General features: G+C 28.6%; 1 protein-coding gene and 2 long non-coding RNA genes across 6 annotated transcripts; all 3 read left to right on the top strand.

The window, feature by feature from the left end:
• Positions 1 to 5351: 5351 nt before the first annotated feature.
• On the top strand, positions 5352 to 16488 carry LOC107867204. Of its 3 annotated transcripts, XR_007054713.1 has the most exons (6): positions 5352 to 5445; positions 5646 to 5682; positions 5837 to 6377; positions 7575 to 7636; positions 8511 to 8764; positions 16131 to 16472. It is a non-coding gene; the product is annotated as an uncharacterized LOC107867204 (long non-coding RNA). The 3 variants fall into 3 exon arrangements; XR_007054714.1 differs by having other exon boundaries at positions 5352 to 5682; positions 16131 to 16488; XR_007054712.1 differs by lacking the exon at positions 5646 to 5682 and having other exon boundaries at positions 5352 to 5589.
• An 851-nt stretch (positions 16489 to 17339) lies between these two features.
• On the top strand, positions 17340 to 19862 carry LOC124885124. Of its 2 annotated transcripts, XM_047411141.1 has the most exons (6): positions 17340 to 18134; positions 18333 to 18796; positions 18863 to 18943; positions 19041 to 19162; positions 19248 to 19498; positions 19624 to 19862. In XM_047411141.1, the coding sequence occupies exons 2-5, from the start codon at positions 18605 to 18607 to the stop codon at positions 19285 to 19287; spliced, it is 435 nt and encodes a 144-aa protein (XP_047267097.1). In that variant the 5' UTR covers positions 17340 to 18134; positions 18333 to 18604; the 3' UTR covers positions 19288 to 19498; positions 19624 to 19862. The 2 variants fall into 2 exon arrangements, with proteins under 2 accessions (XP_047267097.1, XP_047267096.1); XM_047411140.1 differs by having other exon boundaries at positions 19248 to 19862.
• A 149-nt stretch (positions 19863 to 20011) lies between these two features.
• LOC124897769 lies at positions 20012 to 21021 on the top strand. Its single transcript, XR_007054711.1, has 3 exons — positions 20012 to 20288; positions 20637 to 20790; positions 20876 to 21021. It is a non-coding gene; the product is annotated as an uncharacterized LOC124897769 (long non-coding RNA).

The following is a 21021-nucleotide window of genomic DNA, read 5'->3' as shown; positions in this document are numbered from 1 at the left end:
TCAGTTCAAGAGGAGCATAGGCAACTTGACCAAATGACCACAACAACTTATAATTCATCATGCAGGGAAAATATTAGAACACTTCAAACCTAACAATATATATGATTTTCTTTTTCACAATAACACATATAGAACCCAGCTTCAGGGAAAAAAAAATGGAGACCTTCAAAAACATGCAGTGGTGGATCTAGAATTTTTGTTCAGGGGGTTCGATATATAAAGAAGTAAGCATATAAAAAATTACATTATAAAAACAAAGTAGATATCCGCTAAACTTTACCTGCCTTATCATGTTCTTTTAACATTTCTTCTCAGCTTTGCTTTGCGAGCCCTTCTTACAAAATATTATATCTTTTTCTGACTTTCATTTTGCAGTTTTATTTTATTTTTAATTTTTCTTTTTTCAAACTAAGCCTCTACAAAAAAAAAAATAAGGTTCTTAAAAATGTGTAAGCATTGAATTACTATATTATAATATATATTTAGTACTTCAAAATAAAAGTAAAAATTATTGAACAACTTCAATATTAATATATTGAATGTAAATTATAATTCAAAAGAACGAACTATGTAATTCGATAAAATAATCTGAAAAAGTTGAGAAATCCAATATTTTTGTATACTATATAAAACTAGTCAAATATATGAAATTATTTTGAACAAATATGGCATAAAACGTATAAAAAGAGATATGCATAGTATGTATTTTATTTTTGGAGGGGGAATTGAAAATTATATAAATCTAGCTATAACTTTAAACTAGTACTGAGAGCATCAAAAAATATTGTATTGAAATACTTTTCGTTCCAACTATGTAAAAATAAATTTTATACAAAATATTTTAGACCCAATATTTATTCTTAAAAATAAAATAAAATAAAATAAATAAGTTTAAATTAAATATTACATACACACAAATGAATTAAATGGGCTAACTAATTTGTGTTAATCAGGCCCAATTGCCAATTAGAGTGAAAAAGGTCTAAGCTAGGTGTGAGGAGGGCGAAAAGTTTTCACAAAACTAAAACAACAGCTCCAAGAGGGAATCGATTGAACCTGCGACTTTAACATTAACATGAACCCCCTTAACCATTGAGCTACGCCTTACAGTTGTGTTGAGGGAGTTCATTAAAGCCATTATAGCCGTATAATTCAAATTTGGCTTATGTATATATAATGTTATTTTTCGGTTGAGGAAGTTCGGATGAACCCCTCACTTCAAGGTAGATCCGCCCTTGGTGGAGGAGCCAAGATTTTTCGACATCTACTATATATATACATTTATATGTATAAAATAATTTTAACCATTATATAATAGCATAATTTTCCTATGAAAGAAGTTCGGATGACTCGGTTGAAGGGTAGCTCCTCCCCTAAAAACTTGAGAATTCAAGTCATTCATTTAGGTGCTTTATAATTGAGTAGGTCTTGAAGTAGACTTTAATAAGGTCACGTCATAGGGTGTTGAGATTATTAATTTTACCATGCTTAGCTTGAGCATGTTTGGATAAAATTTAAAAAAATAACTTTTTAGGTTAAGTGATTAAAAGCTTAAAATAAGTACTTACAAATTAAGCAATAAGTATTTGGATAGAAGTGCTGAAACTAGAAAAAAATTATTGGATGCGTTTGGTAAACAAGTGATATTAAATATTTTTTTTATTGTTTAAATGACTTAAATGTTCTTAAAATTATTAACACCATAAATGAGGTGAATTATTTATAATTTTTAATTTTAAAATAAAATTTTTGAATAAACCTCCGATTAATGATGAATTCGATAAAAATAAAGAAGAAAGATAAAAAAGAAATTGGAGGGAAGAGATGAAGCGAAGCGGCAAAGAGAAAAAGAAAAAAAATATATATTTAAGGGCTACAAGTTTAGGATATTGTTGGAATTAGAGGAAAATATAATGGATAAAAAGGTAAATATTTTGAACAAACCTAAAAGAATTTTAATCTAAAAAATAAAAAGTTGAGGCATCCAGCTTCTCACCTTTTTATTATTTTAATCAATTTTTAGTTTTTTAAGTATTTTTTAGTTTTACCAAACACCTTAAAAAGTTAAAAAAAAGATTAAAAACTAGTTTGACCAAAGTTTAATCCTATCCAAACGGGCTCAAATACTTCTATATGGATTGATGAGATCTTGACATGATTGTTAGAATTTTTATGTTTTATTAGATTGCTGGTATACATAATCACCCGATGCACGGGTGATATTAAAGTATCTATTTATAATTATTTAATACATTGATTTTAATATAAGATTGTAAAATCATATTAAATTAAATAAGTGCAAATTATATTAATCAGCATTGTATGGTAATTCAATCATTTTTTATAAGAGTAGAGTAACTGAAATAAGAAGATATAGGTCATATTTATCAATTATTGTAAGATTTTTAAAATAAATTAATTTTTGAAAAGCAATAATATTTTTTTATTCCTACTTAAATTGAACAAAAATTGTATAATTTTAAACAATATGCCAAATATACTAATTTTCTTCATCATTTTTAAAATTTGACATATAATATTGTATTTACTTTGTCCAATTTAATTTTTTAAAAAAAGTATTTCATAAAAATAAATAAATAAATATATATATATATTTATTTATTTAGTAACATAACTCTAAAATGTTATTCAATCCATAATAAAATAATTTATCGCTGTAAATATAAAAAAAAAATTGAGTCAGACTATAATTTTTAAGTTGTGGCACATAATAATACAACATATTTTCGAAAATGAGGGAGGAAACTTATAGAGACTATTTTATAAGAAATTAAATACAATTACTCCACTAATATTTATATATGACCTAGAGAAGCATGATCCGTGTCAGTACGGGTCCAACATTAAGATATTTTATTATGTATAGTAACTTAAATTAATTAGTTCAAATTATGAATTATAACACATGAATACACAAAATATATTGACTACTTGGTAGTATTTAGCAAGGAGCCAAGTCTTACAAGATAATTATATATTCTCTTACTAAGCCGCCATAAATATTATTTGTTTTCATTTTCTCCTTCTCTTGTATTTGTCAACTTGTTCTTTGAAGTTAAACTAAATTAATATTTTAAATTCAAATTTTAAGTGTTTCAAAAATTATATAGAAAAAAAAACTATAGTTACCATCTTTCATATTAATTTAAATTATTTGACTTTGAGAACACGATAAAACATACTTATGTAGATATTTTATTGAACTTTGCTTTTATATATGTTACTTTCATTCAAATGTGGAGTCGTTTGTTAGAGTGTATAAAAATAATGCTAATAGAATGTATTAATAATATTTGCATTAATAATACTTGTATTAGTAATATTTGTATTATTTATGCTAGCATTATTTCTTATACACTTTTTGATGTACAGTGAACTGTATTAAAACTTGTATTTTAATTTGATATGTTTAAACCAAAGTTTAAAAAAAGATGAATTGTATACATACATCCTAAGATTCACCTGGGATCTAGCATGAGCTCAATATATATTTATTTGTCTCAATTTTTGTGATACAAAATGAATTTAGATAATCAATCATACTTTTAATATGTTTTCAGATATTTTAAGTTGTTAATATTGTAATTTCTAATATTTTTATGTAATTTTTAAATAATATATGTTACTCTCTTTATCCAAACTTTTGTGACATTGATAGTCAATTATATTTTCAAAATAATCTAAGTTTTTAATTATTGTGATTTATAATATTTTTCTTCTATTTCTATTTAAGTGACACTAATACAATTTCAAAAGTCAACCAAATATTTATATCGTTTAAATTTTTAAGTTGTTAATTATTGTGAATTACAGTATTTTTTTAAAGTATTGTTAAAGATATAAAATATAGTAAATTATTTTAGATATTTAAAGTTTTTAATTATTGTAATTTAAAATATTTTTTATTTAATTTTATAAAAATATATGCTACTCTCCTTGTCCAGAGTTTGTGCACTGATAGTCAATTATATTTCTTAAATAATTTAAATTTTTAATTATTGTGTAAAAAATTTCTACTCTAATTTAAACGACATGATGCTTAGATGAACATAATAATTAATTAGAGGTGATATAGTAAAATCACGATTGAAACAGCGAAACTGACATGTCTTAAATGAGTCACAACAACTAATTAGAAATAATATAATAAAATTATTGTAAAAGACACTTGTGAAAACAAGTAAGTGAAATCTCATATAAGAATTCAAGTTACTTTAATACATCAAGAGTTAACTTATAATTTTATATCTATTTTATCATTTTTATTAAATATTATTTATTTAATACTTAGATAACTTATAATAATTAATTAGAGGTGATCTTTAGTAAAATTATGATTAAAGCAGCTGAAGCAGACATGTCATAAATGTCTATTCTATTGTTTTATTATCTATTATTAATTTTTAATATGTAAATAATTTATAATAATTAATTAGAAATATATAGTAAAATCACGGAGCAAATAGCTCAAGCCGACAAGTCGACGGAGAGCTTCTTTAAATACTTAGATGACTTATAATAACTAATTAGGGGTGATATTTAGTAAAATTACGATTAAAGCAGCTGAAGCAAACAAATCATAATTGTTCATTTTATTTTTTGATTAAATATTATTAATTTTTAATATATAAATAATTTATAATAATTAATTTAAAATGATACAATAAAAAGTAAAATTACGATTGAAGCAACTGAAATAGACATGTCATAAATGTCTATTTTTTTTTTTTTTAAATTAAATATATTTTTAATATATAAATGACTTATAATAATTAATTAGAGACAATATAATAAAATCACGATTGAAGAAGTTGAAGCAGACAACATAATCAGGCATATCAAAATTTTCTCTTCAAAATAAATTATATGTTTGATATGAAATTAAATAAAAAACAAAATTTATTTAATTGTATCAATTATAATTAATTTTTATAATAAATTACTATCTTACTAATTAATTTACTTAAATATAATATATTTGAAACAATTTTACACATAAAAAGATAAATACTAAGAATGAAAAATAAATGGAAGATAGAGGGCCTACATGTATGAAAATAACATAAAAATATGCAAGGTCATGTGTGATGACATTATGGTAAATTTCTTAGATGATATTGTTGGTAATTAAAGAGAAAAGAATGGGTTTTCATTAAAATTTTTGATGAGATTCAAAAAACAATACACAAAAAATTATCAAATTGAGATTAGAACTTATATTTAATGACTAAACTACCCTTAAACTTTTTTAAAATTGCAAGAAGTTGCCATTTCTATAATATAGAAAAATGGACGGTGGCCCAAAATTTGCTTCACCCAATAATAAGAAATACGAAAGTAAATAAAGTAGTACGACCGTAGAACTTTGTTACTTGTCAGCTTGTTTCCAAATTATTCACCTTGTTTTCTCCGTTGATATCCAAGGTGCCTGTAATGCTCCATTGTTGAGGAATCATTATCATCGGTGTTGTCATAATTACAATAATTTTCAATTGGCTACTGAACCTGGTGTTTGTGTTTGGCATTGATTTTGCATCTTTGCTTCTCAAGTGATTTTCTTTTAATTGGGTATATAATGATTCTGTAAACTTAACAATTTCTCTTTTGTATTTTTTTTGGTGTAGGCAACAGTAAATGACCCCTTTTACTGGTAAAAAAAAGGTTATGATCATTGTACTAATAACCTTACTTTTTTATTCCTTCGAAATAAAAAGAAACTGCTTCTATCATTTTAATTATTTTTTGCTTTCGTTTCTGATGATTATATTCTTCATTGCGGTTTATCTGTGTCTGAACTTGCTCTAATATTATGTAGGTTATCATTGATCAATTTGCATGATGAAAAGTTGTAGGGACTAGACATTTCCTCAACAACAACAACAACAACAACAACAAAAATAAAGAAAATGAAGTCCCTGGTTTCTTTCTCTGTTATTGCTTCATCGATATGAGAATTTTTTTTATTTAATATCTGTGTCGCAAAAAAAGTGTTGTATAAATTTATTTGAATCTCTCTTGAGTGTTAATTTTTGAATCATTTTACTGGTACTGATTATTCTAGTGCTAAGTCTTCAATGCAGTCTGTAGTAGCAAATACGCGCCAGCTCTCTAGCGTGTTTCTTGCCAGTTCATTCACAACAAAGTCTACTGGTGTTTCATATAATTATTTATCGTCAGCTATACACACAATTGATTCCTTCCAGCTGACCCAAGCCACGTGACCCATGAGAAGGCCTTATATAGAGAACTTGCCAAACTCTGGCTCTAAGAAAGATATATTGGACTGGATTAATAGTGTCTTACTGTCTTCAGGAGTTAATCGCATTCAAGTAACACAACCATGTATCAGCTGTATGGTATGTTTTATTCTTCTACTCTTGTTGTAAGCAGGACGAAATTGTGTTGCTTACTGTTCTTCTACTGCGGATATACAAGGAGAAATGCCAAGCTCTTTTAGAATTTTTAACCCCTGAGGATGCTTCTGCTGCACTTTATTTTGATGGCAGATCCTTCTCTTATTCTATTGTTAAAATCAGACGCCCAAAAGACTTTGTCGATGTGGCTGTAAGAATTATAACCACGTACTCATCATAGATTTGTTCTTGTCTTTCAGACTGATCTTTTTTGTTTTTTCTTACTGATATTGTATCGAAGTATCTAACATATGGGCTGTTGATGATATTTTGCATATCAAATTATGTAATATGTTATGCAATATATGCAGTCTATCTAAAATTTAAGTGTCTGTTGAAAAGTGATTACTCATTGTGATTTGAAAAAGAAAAGTATTGTATACCAGTAGTGCTAAAATTGAGTTAGATCAAAAGCGGTTTGAGTTAAAATTTGGTTGCCAATTCTTATTGGTAATCAAATGTAACAATCAATAATTAAATTTCAGTGTTCACCAATATAGACTTTGCTGAAGAAAGTTTTATATCACTACTTTATATACTTCCTGAAAACCCTTTGATAATGGGAAGAAACATTATGCCTTTCTTTCGATTGTAATTGTCCATACATGGATGTGCAAACTTTCTCAGTATATCTCGATCTTTAGGCTTCTTTTATAAAATGGTACAACACATTTTAACCCTTTATGTGAAGTAGTTATTTTATGGGCAGTTCTAAGTGGGTATAAATAAGGTTATTGTCGTACGTTGGAAACTTTGTTCTTAGTTAAATGAATCTGATGTTCTTCACTTTCTTTCCTTTCTTTATTGTATGATTTTTGTAGTTTGATTATTATATGAATTACGACTTTTACATGTAGTGCCGGGTTGTATAGAAGATTGGGTTTCCTTTGGAGAGAACCGTGTCGTGTTGTAGGTTCTTTACTATTTGGTTTACTTCTTGAACATGGTTGATTTTGGCGCTGTGATTAATGAAATTGTTTACCTGATAAAAAAAATGAATTATGACTTTTATTGTGCGGGGGATGCTAAATTTGACTGTCAATTAGCTGCTCTTTCCCCCTTAATACATGCTACTCTAAATCTATTCTTGACCTATGATAAAAAATTTCTAATCTGTTGCAACGTTCTTTGGATGACCAGGTTTTTCTCCGTAATTCCTCAGCTGCTTGTTGTAAATTGTAATGTGCCAAGACCTATTCCAGGTTTGTCGCCTTGTCATTTTCTATTAATCTCTAGCAATGCCGAATTCACTGAACTGTTAGAGAACTATGATTTGCTTTGTTGTTTATTTAGCATGGAAGATTGAGCATTTGTTACGAAATACTAAAACAAACATGCGCTATACTTATATTGTATTCTTCTGTACACCCTCCTTTTCGTTGGTATGCTGTCCATGATTTTCAATGTAGAAGTACGCATTGCTAAGTTAAGTGTTTAACTCCTTGTACTCTCTTAAAAGGAGGAAATAAAGGCGGACAAAGTAAAACAGGTGCAACCCAAAGCAATCAGTATAATTTTTTTTTAATGTTCTGTAAGAGAACTGGGGACAGGTTCTTCTTACTCTGGAAACTGATATCAAGTAGTACTATTTTAAAAGTAGCATACTTACCCTGAGTTCCTTCAAGGTACATCTCATACAATTACCAATTCAGTTCCTAATTATTGCAGTTATATGCAAAAAAAAAAAAAGGGGGTGGAACTCATTCACATTTGTTGGTACATTAATTGTTTACTTATGAGGAATATTTTCTTCTTGTTGGTTCCTAGTCCGTCTTTCTCCCTGTTTTCGTAGTATTTTGCAATATAGCTGTAACTTTTTCCTTTCGGAGGAAATATTGTCTTCTTGTTGGGTACTAATCCTGTCTTTCTCCCTGTTTTTGCAAGATTTTTGACCTTGTAATAGCATTACATTTTTCAGAAAATCATATACATACTATCTCATATGTCAATGTTAGGGAGTTGTGGACCAGCAGTTAAGAGTAGGAAACTATTTAGTTCTTCTAATGAACCTAATCTGTTCACTCCTCTGATTTTATTCCTTTTCCTACCTAATGGTGTGTAATTGTTCTTTTCTAGATTGGGGCAGTCACCGTAGATGGATGGCTAGAAGTTGCCTATGTTCCTCGTGGACTCTTCAAAAATGTCAATGGGTGCGTGTCGGATTCATCAAACCTAATGTATTTTTGGAGAATCCGATACGGGTGCGGCATCAAAAGTGAAGACTCTGCGCAACTTAGGAAGTTGCAGCACCAGCACAAACAGTTTTGTTATTTAAGGAACTGCGGCTAACTCTTCATGATATTGTCACGGAGCTTATTCGTAATCCACAGGTAGATGTTTTATCTTACACTTAGAGATAATATACAGCCTTTTGCAATTTTCTTCTTATTTTTCAATCTTACTCTCATTTTTATTTTGATTATGTACACCATTTGTTTATAGATTGAAAAGGTATCTGAAAATGAGGGGTAGTGATTAGTATGAAACAAATAAGATTGAATAATACAAAGTGAATAAAAAAATATTAAACAACAACAATAATTTTCATGACATTGTACAAATATCTAATATAGTACTTGCTCATAACTGAAAGATCTTGTAAACAGTATATGAAACTTTGGTTATACTATTATAAAAATAAACTGAAACTATCATTTGCAGAGAAAGTAAGACAAATAAAGTTTTAAGTAGTGGGAGTGTTGTGGGAGACTTGTAGTGATTATCGTGTGTGTGTTCGATAGTTATTGAAATTTTATTTTAAAGATAAATACTATCTTTTTTTTCAAATAATAAATACTGTTTTTTTTTTTTCAAATGATAAATATTGTAGTTTGTGTGTTTATGTGCGATAGTTTTAGAGATTTAAATTATTATTTATATTTTTTAATGATAAATACTTTTTTTTTTAAAATTGTAAATACTGTTTTTTTTAGAAAAGATAAATATTTTTACAAAAAAATTGTATTTTAAATTGTTCAGTGTGTATATTGTGTGTTGTACGTGAAATTTTTTAAGATTTAAATTATATAGATAGATTTTTAAATATTTAAGTAACCATGAGAAATACTTTTCTTTTTCCGATTGAAAAATATTATTCCCGGTTGTTGTGTGTGTGTGTCAGTTTTACTGTTTTTAAAGTTTTATTTTTTAGTTTAATTTTTAATGAAAATTCTTGTTTTTTGTGGTGATGAATACTGTAGTGCGTGTGTTTGTGTGTGATAGTTTTAGAGATTTAAATTTTTTTATTTTAATGATAAATATTTTTATAACAAATGATAAATACTGTTTTTTTTTTTTTTAAAAGATAAATCTTGTTTACGAAAAATTTGTATTTTAAGTTATTCAATGTGTATATTGTGTGTTGTATGTGAAATTTTTTCAGATTTAAATTATATAAATGGATTTTTAAATATTTAAGTAACAATGATAAATACTTATTTTTCCAATTGGAAAAAAATAATTTTTCGTTGTTGTGAGTGTGTGTGGCTGTTTTACTGTTTTTAAAGTTTTGATTTTTAGTTTAATTTTTAATGAAAATTCTTGTTTTTTGTAGTGATGACACCTGTTATTTTTTGCTTCTGTTTGTATATATAGATAGATAGATTTCATCAAATTTTGAGCGACGAATCTCTGTTTTTATATATAGATAGATAGATTTCATCAAATTTTGAGCGACGAATCTTAATTGGATGGTTAAGATTAAGGATGAGATTAAATTTATATTGTATTTTTTTAGGAGTGTCAATGGTAAAGTTTGGATGGTTATACCATATCAATTTTTTCAATTATTTTATTTTAATATAACAAAAATTAGATTTTTCAGATTCATCTCGATTTCTCTTCATTATTGATACTGTTCGGCGAATTTTTAGTTTTCTTTTATAAAAAATAAAGTAAAAATTATAACATGCTACCATATATACTTGTGTATGATTTTGGCAAGAACTTTTTAGATATTTTGTTGTTTAAAGGTGATGAATCAAGAAACATGAAAGAAACAAGAATAGAGATTCATCCAACTTTACTTTTTCACTTTGAAAAAATGAAATTTTTATCATTTTGTAGCTATTTTAATTCAGTTATTAAATTTTATATGCATGGCTCATATTTAAATGACTTGTAATTCTATGGTTGAGATATTGTAAAATATTACTCTCTCCATTTCGTTTTAGTTGACTTTGTTTCGAAAAATATTTGTTTCAATTTAATTATTTTTTTTATGAAACTAGGAGAATATTATTATGTTCTTTTAGTATCGCTCTTATCTTAAATTACTAAATAAAGTATATGTACTCAAAATTTATATTTTTCAAAACATAATTAATAAGGCTTTGATAAAATAAACTCATAATAATTTTTTTCTTTATAGAAGTGCCAAGTCAAGGGCCAATTATTTTGAAGCTGATAGAGTATTTTCTTATCTGTTGCTTCTTACTATGTGCCAAGTCAAACCTAGACAATGTCAAGTCAAACCTAGACAAATAAAGACGTATGGAAGAAGTAAATTCTCAATAAATTAATATTCGCTTCATTCCTTTTTATATGTTTTTTTCGTTTTTCGTGAGTCAATTTGATTAAATTTCAAAGCTAAATTAAATAAAATTATTTTTTTAAATTAAATTTAAATCAAAAACTATGTAAAAAGTACTATTATAAATTATATTTTTTTAATTTAATTAAAAAATAGATCTTAAAATATTAATCAAAATATTACTTAATATTAATCAAAATATTATTTGACTAAGAAAGGAAAAGAAATGAAGCATATAAAAAGTTATGGAAGGAGTACTTTGGATTCATCGATCGAACATTGTTGTCCAACAACGCTTGTCAATTTCAATTCTCGTTTTTTCTCATAGAGATTCCAGTATTGTTTAGCAAATGAGCCAGTACTGTCCACTCTATATCCTCCGCCGAGGTGTTACTTTCAAAGAGTGTCAACTAAAGAATAAAGAATAATTTGATGCACTAAAATTTTCACTAAAATTTTCGCTATGCATAGAGACCGGGAAAGACAGTATGTCTATTGTACAGAGTCTTGTTTCCAAGGAGTGTCAAATAAGCAAATCAAATTGGTAAATTGTTTATGAAAGACTATGAGCAATTACTATTGTTTAGTGTCTCAATTCTTACCATCATAATACTTGTGATAAATCATGTGTATAATCACTTAGGATTTGTTTCTACTAGTGCTAGTAAAAATTTCTATCATTGTTCTTTACTGTGTTTTCTAGTTCACAATGTTGGCAAATATGATGTCATTCTTTATAAGTATTACTCCTTCCCTTTGAATTTGTTTGTTAGTACTTTTCTTTTTAATCAGATCTAAAAGAAATGCATCCTTTTTAATTTGACAACTCTTTAGTTCTGATGTCCCACATGATATAGTTTACATCACATTAAATGTCATATTGCTATATTGTACGTATCTTTAGTTTAAGTCCGTAAGATCCAAGTCTTCAGTGAATTTCATGTCTACTCTAACTAGGACTAAGAAGTTGAATGGGGGGAGTGTTGTGCTGCTTGAAGGTTATGAAACAAGGAGGAGAAGCCATTCCATAGAAAGACTACTAGGCCATAACGATTTGAGGCTTTGAAACTTTGGGAAAATTATGCAAGCTAGCTCAGACATCACATATTTTTTTTTAAAAAAAGTACGGCTCTGTGGAAAGATTTATCCAATAGGCAGAGGGAAGATTTTGTAGCTGTGGAGAAAATGGTGTTTGATCATATAATGAATTAAGAACAACACTAGAAAGTAGAGATAAAAGACTCTCCATTCATAAATGATAAATATAATCAATACTAAAGTATTATGTCTGATAATTTATCTAGATTTAACTATGCTAGCTTGAATTAAGATCCTTGCAGCTTAGACTAAAATATTTTAATACAACTTAGTTTAATGTATAAGCAGGAAGCCTGCCTAGGCCAGGATGTTTAATCCAATGATCACTTTGGTTGTCCTTAACTTAACAAGAAGGATTTAAATTAAATACTAACAAATTGAACCTCCTCGAAATAGGGCCGCTCTTGAATTTATTATTTATGACGCACGGAAAGACGCAAGTGCCATTTAGATCTTCCGGAGCAGTGACATTTTCTTTCTTTTGTATCTAGATTTAGACGTTATATATATATATATGGTATATGATACATCTTAACAGTTTCTCCCCTTAAACCTTTAGGAGCTGTTTCATTTAAGGTACAAAAACAAATTCGGGAATAAAATTTGTAATGCATATTTGGTTTGCAATATTCGGGATAACTTATTCCGGGACTAATAAATAGTATCGGGATAAGTTATCCACCTATATGGTGGGATAACAATCCCATCATTATTCATTCTTGGGATAAAATTAGAAAAGGACACAATTGCCCTTCAAATTCTTAAGATTATCACTTTATATATATATATATATATATATATATATATATATATTACTTTATATATATATTACTTTATTTATTTTAATAAAATATAAGGTATTTTTATAAAATTATGAACAAGTTACTAAAGTATGTTGACATTTACTTTTTAACTTAATACATGTTTAATTATTAAATAAAAAAATATTTTTATATTTAGCTAAAAATATTTGAAAATTTAATTTTTTTTAAAAATATAATTTTACTCTCCAAATATTAATGATACTAAATAATGAAAAATATCAAGAGATATGAACAACCATCGAAATACTTAATAGATGTGCTCCATCCATAAGAATCGTTTCAACACCTTTTCTTTGTAGGTAGATTGATGGACAAAGATACTGTTTGTCAAATGCTCAATTTGCAAACCAAGGCATAACTTTGTCTTTCCGAGATCTCAAATTCTTTCTTTAGGTAATCAATTGCCTTTTGAAGCTCTGTTGGTGTTCCAATAAGATTTATGTCATCGACATAGACAGCAAGTATAAAAAACTTCGACGTTGTTTTCTTTATGAAAACACATGGGCAAATTTCATCATTTGTATAACCTTAGATAAATATCCACTAAGACGGTTATACCACATGCGTCCAGATTACTTCAAACCATACAATGATCTTTGCAATCTAATGGAATACATTTTTCGAGGCTTTGAACTATATGCTTTCGGCATTTTAAATCTTTCGGAATATTTTTATGTATATCTCATTATCAAGTGATCCATATAGATAGGTTGTTACCACATCCATCAAATGCATTTCAAGTCTCTCATGTATAGTGAAACTAATAAGATAACACAATGTTATTACGTCCATAACTGGTGAATATATCTCGTTATAATCGACACCAGGTCGTTGTGAAAATCCTTGTGCAATAAGGCGTTGTCACACCCCTTTTTACACCAAAAGAATTATGTTTTTCTTTTTCTAGGATTTCAATCCTTATAATCTAATGGTCTACCACGCTTCAAGCGTGGTTTAGATTCATTAGCTATGACACTAGTGGATGGTCCTTTAGGGACATCAATTCGAATTGGGACATTCTCTGCAGGAATATGTGATTTAGTGATCCTTTTCAAATCTGTAAATGCGTCTAACATTTGATTTGCAATTTTCTGCAGATGAATAATCTTTTGTACTTCTTGCTCACAAATAGAAGCATGCGGATCAAGATGAGATAGTGATGGATTTTTTCAAGAAATTTCTCTTTTGATGTCACTATCTTCCCCTCCTAATTTTGAAAAAACTATCTCATCAAACCGATAAGCTGCAAATCGAGCAGTGAACATATCTCCCGTTAATGGTTCAAGATAGCGAATAATGGAGGGTGATTCAAACCCAACATAAATTTCTAACCTTCTTTGGTGCCCCATCTTTGTGCGGTTTGGTGGTGCTATAGGCACATAAACACCGCATCCAAAAATTCTTAAATGAGATATATTAGGCTCTTGATTCAAAATAAATTGCAACGGAGAAAATTTATGATAATTTATCGGTCTAAGACGAACAAGTGTTGCACTATGCAAAATTGCATGACCCCAAACAGAAGTGGGCAACTTAGTTTTCATAAGCAATGATCTTGCTATCAACTACAGACGTTTAATTAATGACTCAACAAGGCCATTTTGAGTGTGAACATGGGGTACATGATGTTCCACTCTTATCCCAATCGATAAGCAATAGTCATTAAATGCTTGGGATGAAAATTCTGTAGCATTATCAAGCCGAATAGACTTAATTTGATTATCGAGAAACTGTGCTCATAATCGTATTATTTGTGCCAACAATTTTGCAACTGTCAAGTTGCGAGATAACAAAAGGTACACATGAAACTATCTAGAGGAAGCATCTATTAGGACCATAAAGTATCTAAACGACCCACTAGGTGGGTGAATGGGTTCACAAATATCCCCATGTATGCATTCCAAGAACGTGAGGGACTCAATCCCACTTTTTGTTGGCGATGGTCTCACAATTAGCTTGCCTTGATAACAAGCATTGCATGAAAATTCACCATTCGAAAGAACCTTCAAGTTCTTTAACGGATGCCTATTTGAATTTTTTATGATTCATCTTATCATTATAGATCCACGATGTCCCAGACGATCATGGCAAAGTACGAAAGTATTGGAATTGGTAAACTTCCGGTTTACTGTAGAATGTGCCTCAATTGCACAAATCGTTATCCCATACAGGCCAGAAGATAAAGCAGGAAACTTTTCTATAACACATGTCTGGGCTAGAGACATTCTTGGTGATACCAAGATATTTAAGATTCATCTCATCAATTGTTTTGATATGATAATCATTTTCACGGATATCTTTAAAACTCATCAAGTTTCTCCGAAACTTGAGAGAGAACATAGTATTATTTATGATGAGTTTAGTTCCCTTGGGCAAGATTATAATGGCTTTTTCGGAGCCTTCAATCAAATTAGCACTACCAGAAATTATAGTAACATTAATCTTGCCCATGTTTAGATGAGAAAAATAATTCTCGTCTTTGAATATCGTATGTGTAGTGCCAGAATCAATCAAACAAACATCTTAACAGAACAACTTACTTTGAAAATTATTCATATCTTCAAATACACAAAATAAGATCATATATCATTGCACAAAATGAAAATCATTAATAAATTATTAACTACCTTTTATAATAACAGTAATATTGTAAGTTGTGATTATTAGGTGTCAGCAACAAATACTGTTATTCACATCGTCATAAAAAAAGGAAAAATTACATAAACTAGCAACCTTAAGACTTTAATTACAAGAAATAACAATAGTTTGGTAAAATTACAACTAATAACAAAAATAGCAATATTTTATTAATTTTTTTGAGAAGCGCGTGATATCACCTCAAACTTTTCACATCCCTACTTTTACTCTACTTTACCAATTTACTTCCCTCCAACTTCCTTTTCTTTTTTTTTTTCAATTTCCGCATATCTCTCCCACGATATCATCTCCACGTTTTAAGGTAAGTTTTTCTTTCAGTTAAAGCATGTTATTTTTTCTATTTAATTTTTGTTAATGTGTTTGTTGTTGCCTTTTTTTTTCAATATTAGTCTGTGAAAATTGTGTGTTTCGGATCAATTTTTTTTCTGTTAAAATTTATAATGGCTCAACATGCAAGTCGAAGTTGTTTAGTTAGAGAAAATCAATTGAAGAATTTATTTACCGATGAAGTACCACCGTTTAGTCTTGGTTTAACACAAGACGAAGTTTTTAATTTGGGTTCTACTAATGTTCTCTCTAAGGAAGGTGTTACCATTGAAGAGTTGAGATCTAAGCACCGTAACGATCCCGAAAAGATTGTGGAAATAATGAAAAGGAAAGGATTGGCAAAAACTTCATCTCCCACAAAATTTTAAAAATCAGTGAAAAGGAAAAAGTCGGATGAAAAAGGAGAATGTAGTAAAATTGCAAGTCTCGTTGCATCAGATTCTGAATCTGAACTAGAGAAAGTGGAGGAGGTGTGGTACTATTCGAAAGTCTTGTTATTGATATGAATTGTATATGCTATATACAATATATTTTAAATATGTATTTCATATCTAAATTTTGTGTAAGATATTTATATTTATTAGGTTTCTATATAATATATATTTTTTGGGGAAAATTTATGAAATAGCAACTGTAGAAATGTAATATGTATTCTGAAAATACATTTGTTATATAATTTGTATATGTGTTGTTATATTATTTTCTTTTTAATTAAACTTGTACAAATCATGTATTCCTAAAATACATATGTGTTTGTTGAAATATAATTCTAATATGTATTCTGAAAATACATACAGGTTAAATATGTGTTTATATGTTTACCTCTAAGAATTTTATTCGATGTTAAATTGTATTTGGTAGTCATTAGATTTTGAATGTGATATGCAGTTCTTGTTTGTTGAAATGTATTTTTTACATACATAGTTGTATTTGTTATTATTCATCTTATAAAATAACTATAAGATGTATTTCATAAATACATATAAAAGAATGTTTGTATTAATATGTATTATTAAAATACATTTGTTATATAATTTGTATATGTGTTGTTATATTCTTGTCTTATTAATTAAAATTGTACAAATCATGTATTCACAAAATACATAATGATTTTGTTGAAATATAATTCTAATATGTATTATGAAAATACATACAGTTTAGATATGTGTTTTTATGTTACCTTTAAAATTTTTATTCGATGTTAAGTTGTATTTGGTAGTCATTAGATTTTTAATGTGATATGTATTTCTTATTTGTTGAAATGTATTTTTTACATACATAGTTGTATTTGTTATTATTCATTTTATAAAATAAGTATAAGATGTATTTCATAAATACATAGAAGACACTTTGTATAAACTAGTTTTAAGATGTATTTCTTAAATACATATAAGAGACTGTTTTGTCTTATAAATGTATTTTTTTGTTGTTTAGGTCATTCGTGATCAAATATACATGGCACGGGTATTGCCCAAATTTTCTCCTCATATAGGATGTCAGACGGTCAATGACATTGAAGACCGTATTAAGACAATGTTATCAAAGAGTCAGTCCCAGATGTTTTGTAGTAAAAGTATATTTGGTTTCTTCACGAAGAAGAAAGATTGTGTCGTCCAAGCCCTGTTAGGGAGATGCATTATGTCACTTGAAACTAGGGAAAGTTCTACAAGTGCCATAGTCATTCGAGCAAAGGGCACAATTCTTCATAGAGAGTTTGCTTTGGTGACTGGTTTGAATTGTGCTACAAATAAGGATGAATTTGTGTTTGACAAAGAGCGTCCAAATAGAATTATTGATCAATATTTTGATGGTGAGAGTTTTGTACAGAAAAAAGATATATTTGCGGCTGTTTCTGACAAAATTTGGGGGAATGCTAACGATGAAGATGCGTTAAAGTTTGCTAATTTGTATTTTATTCATGCATTCTTACTATCGTCAGTTGATACCGTAGTTATTCCATGCCTCCACTTTGATTTGGTTGAGAGTGGTCGCTACAGTAATTATCCGTGGGGATCGGTTGCATTTGAAGAATTAGCTAGAAGCTTGCATAAAAAGTTGAAGCCGAAAGGAAAGTTCTATATGCTTCTTGAAATGCCACTGGCCATTCAAAGTTGGTTGTACGAGTGTTGTTCAAACGTGCCTCGTAATGTTGCTTCCAAGGTGCATTCTCAAATCCCACGTATTTTGAATTGGAAGACAAATTCTCCTCGTCCAAGATATGAAACTCTTATAGGAAGTATGTTTGATGATACAGATGACAAGGTTAGTTTTACGATTTTTTTTTTGTATGTGATGTTTATTATTTTGTTAATATATTTTCTGATCTGGTATATGTATATATACAACATACCATTTGTCACTGCATATTCATTAATGGGTTTGGATCATGGTTAACTGATTTATAATGTAATTAATTTTACCATCTAAATTATTATTTTCATGATGTTATTTAAATTGTAGGTTGTTTTTGAGAATATCGAACCAACAAGAAAGAAGATTTCAGTTTTTCATATACCGAAGAAGCTTGTTTCTGGATCTGCCAGTCATAATAAAGATGACACTGATTCGGATGATAATTTTCAGGATCCTCCACAAAGATAAAATCAATTTACCACAAAGAAAAAACATCATGGCGATTCATCAGCTTCACCTGTAAAGAAAAATTGAAGCCACATCCTAAAGGTGTAGATGAGCAGGCATCAAAACGGACCCCTCCACCTCGTGCTACAAAGATGCCTTTTGTCAGGACTCTAATTCACAAGCCAATTCAAACAAAAGCTACGCTACGTGGAAATAGGAAAGACATAAATCAGCCTGTCAGTAAAAAATCTATTCCGGTTCAGTCACCTGATCCGTCTTTGTTCAGTTCTGAAGATGAAGACGGTGTTGTCTCGAAGGAAGTCTTTGATAAGTTTTGTGAAAAGGTAATTTTTGTTTAAGTTTTTGATTAATTTATTTTTTCATTTCTAATTTTTTTTTTTATAATTTAGGTATGGCAAGAGTTTAATGATGTCTGTGGCCTAGTGTCTTCCAGGTTTGATCGGATGATGAATGCAATTAATGAAAATAAGGTACAATGTATATACATTTACAACATATGTATTTTTTTACAACTAAGTTGTTATTCACTATTTTTTTTATTTATATTTTCATGTTTTAAACGCGAAGAAACAAGCAAAGGCAACGAATCTGATCAGCCACCAGCGGATGAAAATGTTAAGAGTACATCACTCCATCAAGCGACTACAAAGTTTGTTCACGAGTTTAATAAGAATCCTGAAGGCACATTGGTAAGTAAATTCCGTACATTTATATTCAACATCATTTTATATATACAATTCTAATTTATCATTATAAAAAATAATATTAAAACAGGTTGCCGAAGAGATGGCAGGATATCAAAGCAATAATATGAATGATGTGTATAATGAGATTGATGGGTATAATGAGGATAATGACATTGTTCTGGTAGAGCATTTTTTTCTTTTTTTGGTTAGGTATAGTTATATTGATGAATAATACTTATTTTATTTTTTTATTATTTCATTTTTGAAAGGAAAAAACTGATATAGATGTGCATGAAGCAAGAGATGTATGTGTTGCTCCGGTATGCTGAATACATATAGGTTAGTTTTTTAGTTCTTCAAAAATATTATTTTATTTAATTTGTATGAACATGTGTAGAACACAAAATCAGTTGACAAAAGAATTGGTGACACACAAATATCAGAATTTCAGTTCAAATTTTCAGATGACATCCTTAGAAGCATTGATCTTAACTCCATAACAAAAGCCAATGTCGAAGTTGAAGATGAGTTGAAGGTATCTAGAATACGTGCATTGATTGCTATTTTTAATTTGTTGGAAAATGCAATCTTACTAGATCTTTATAAAATTTATACAAAACAAAGAAGGTGCGATCGAGATGAATGTAAATACACCAGAGGAACATAAGTCAGAGGTTAATGATGTGGATAAATCAAAGTTAGATCAGCAACATAAGAGTATATTTACATTCATCTCGATCAGCAACATGAGTCAGAGGTTAATGATGTGGATAAATCAAAGTTAGATCAGCAACATAAGAGTGTATTTACATTCATCTCGATCAGCAACATGAGTCAGAGATTAATGATGTGGATAAATCAAAGTTAGATCAGCAACATAAGAGTGCAGTTCACATTCCTGCGGGAGTAAATGATGAAAGCAATGTTGATCAAGATTTGTCTGACTCTCAGATCACTCTTCCGGATGAGCTTCTTCCCAGTCTTATTGTGTATGTCAATCTTGAACGAAGTATAATTGTACATCCATCGACAAATCAAGCACAACAAACGTCAATGCATGTTTCAAGGATTAGGCGACCATCTAGATACAATGAGTCACCATTCACAATGAAATTTGGTTCAGCAGATGGTTAGTACTCTTAACATAATTTTTTTAGTTAACAAATTTGTTTACTTTATATTTTTTTTTCCTAATGGATAGTGAAGTATGAATTTGTTTTTTACTGTTCAGTTGTATTATTGGAACAACTGTAAATGTTTTTAATGAGATATGATTATATTTTGAAGATTATTTTTTTTTATTTTGAAGTTGGATAGTTTAGATATTTTTACTCTGCATTTGTTCATATGTATTTTAGAAATACATCTGTTGCAGTTTTAAGACATGATTTAACTTATTTCAGCAGTATACTTATTGTTACCTATAATACTACATTATCTTATGTAATTGATTATATTTACATAATTAATTGAATAGCTTAATAATAAAGTAAGCACGGAAGAGAAATGGAGAACATTCGATCAGAAGTATCCCTTCATATCTCATCCAGTTAATGCGATAAAAGACACTAAAGCCACCAACAAGTTCATGACGTGGCTTCTTTGGATCTTCTTAAATATCATTCGAAGAGGTATACAGAATACAACTTAATAGTACTAATTTTTGTAAATTAAGATTATGTAAATTACACCCTCATATGTATAATTAATAAACAGGAACAACAAAGAAGAACATTATTTGAAGGGAAAGGCAAAAGTATCAGTTATCAACTTTAGAATTTTATCTGTTGAAGACAAGAATTGATTCTACGTTATGGGTACTTCTAGCCAAAAGTGGTCAGATGAGGTAAGTGATGTATTAT

The sequence above is a fragment of the Capsicum annuum genome, chromosome 4, assembly GCF_002878395.1.
Source record: "Capsicum annuum cultivar UCD-10X-F1 chromosome 4, UCD10Xv1.1, whole genome shotgun sequence".
NCBI classification, from domain to species: domain Eukaryota; kingdom Viridiplantae; phylum Streptophyta; class Magnoliopsida; order Solanales; family Solanaceae; genus Capsicum; species Capsicum annuum.
Note: the sequence above shows the minus strand (reverse complement) of the source record. Positions and strands in the feature narration are given on the sequence as shown.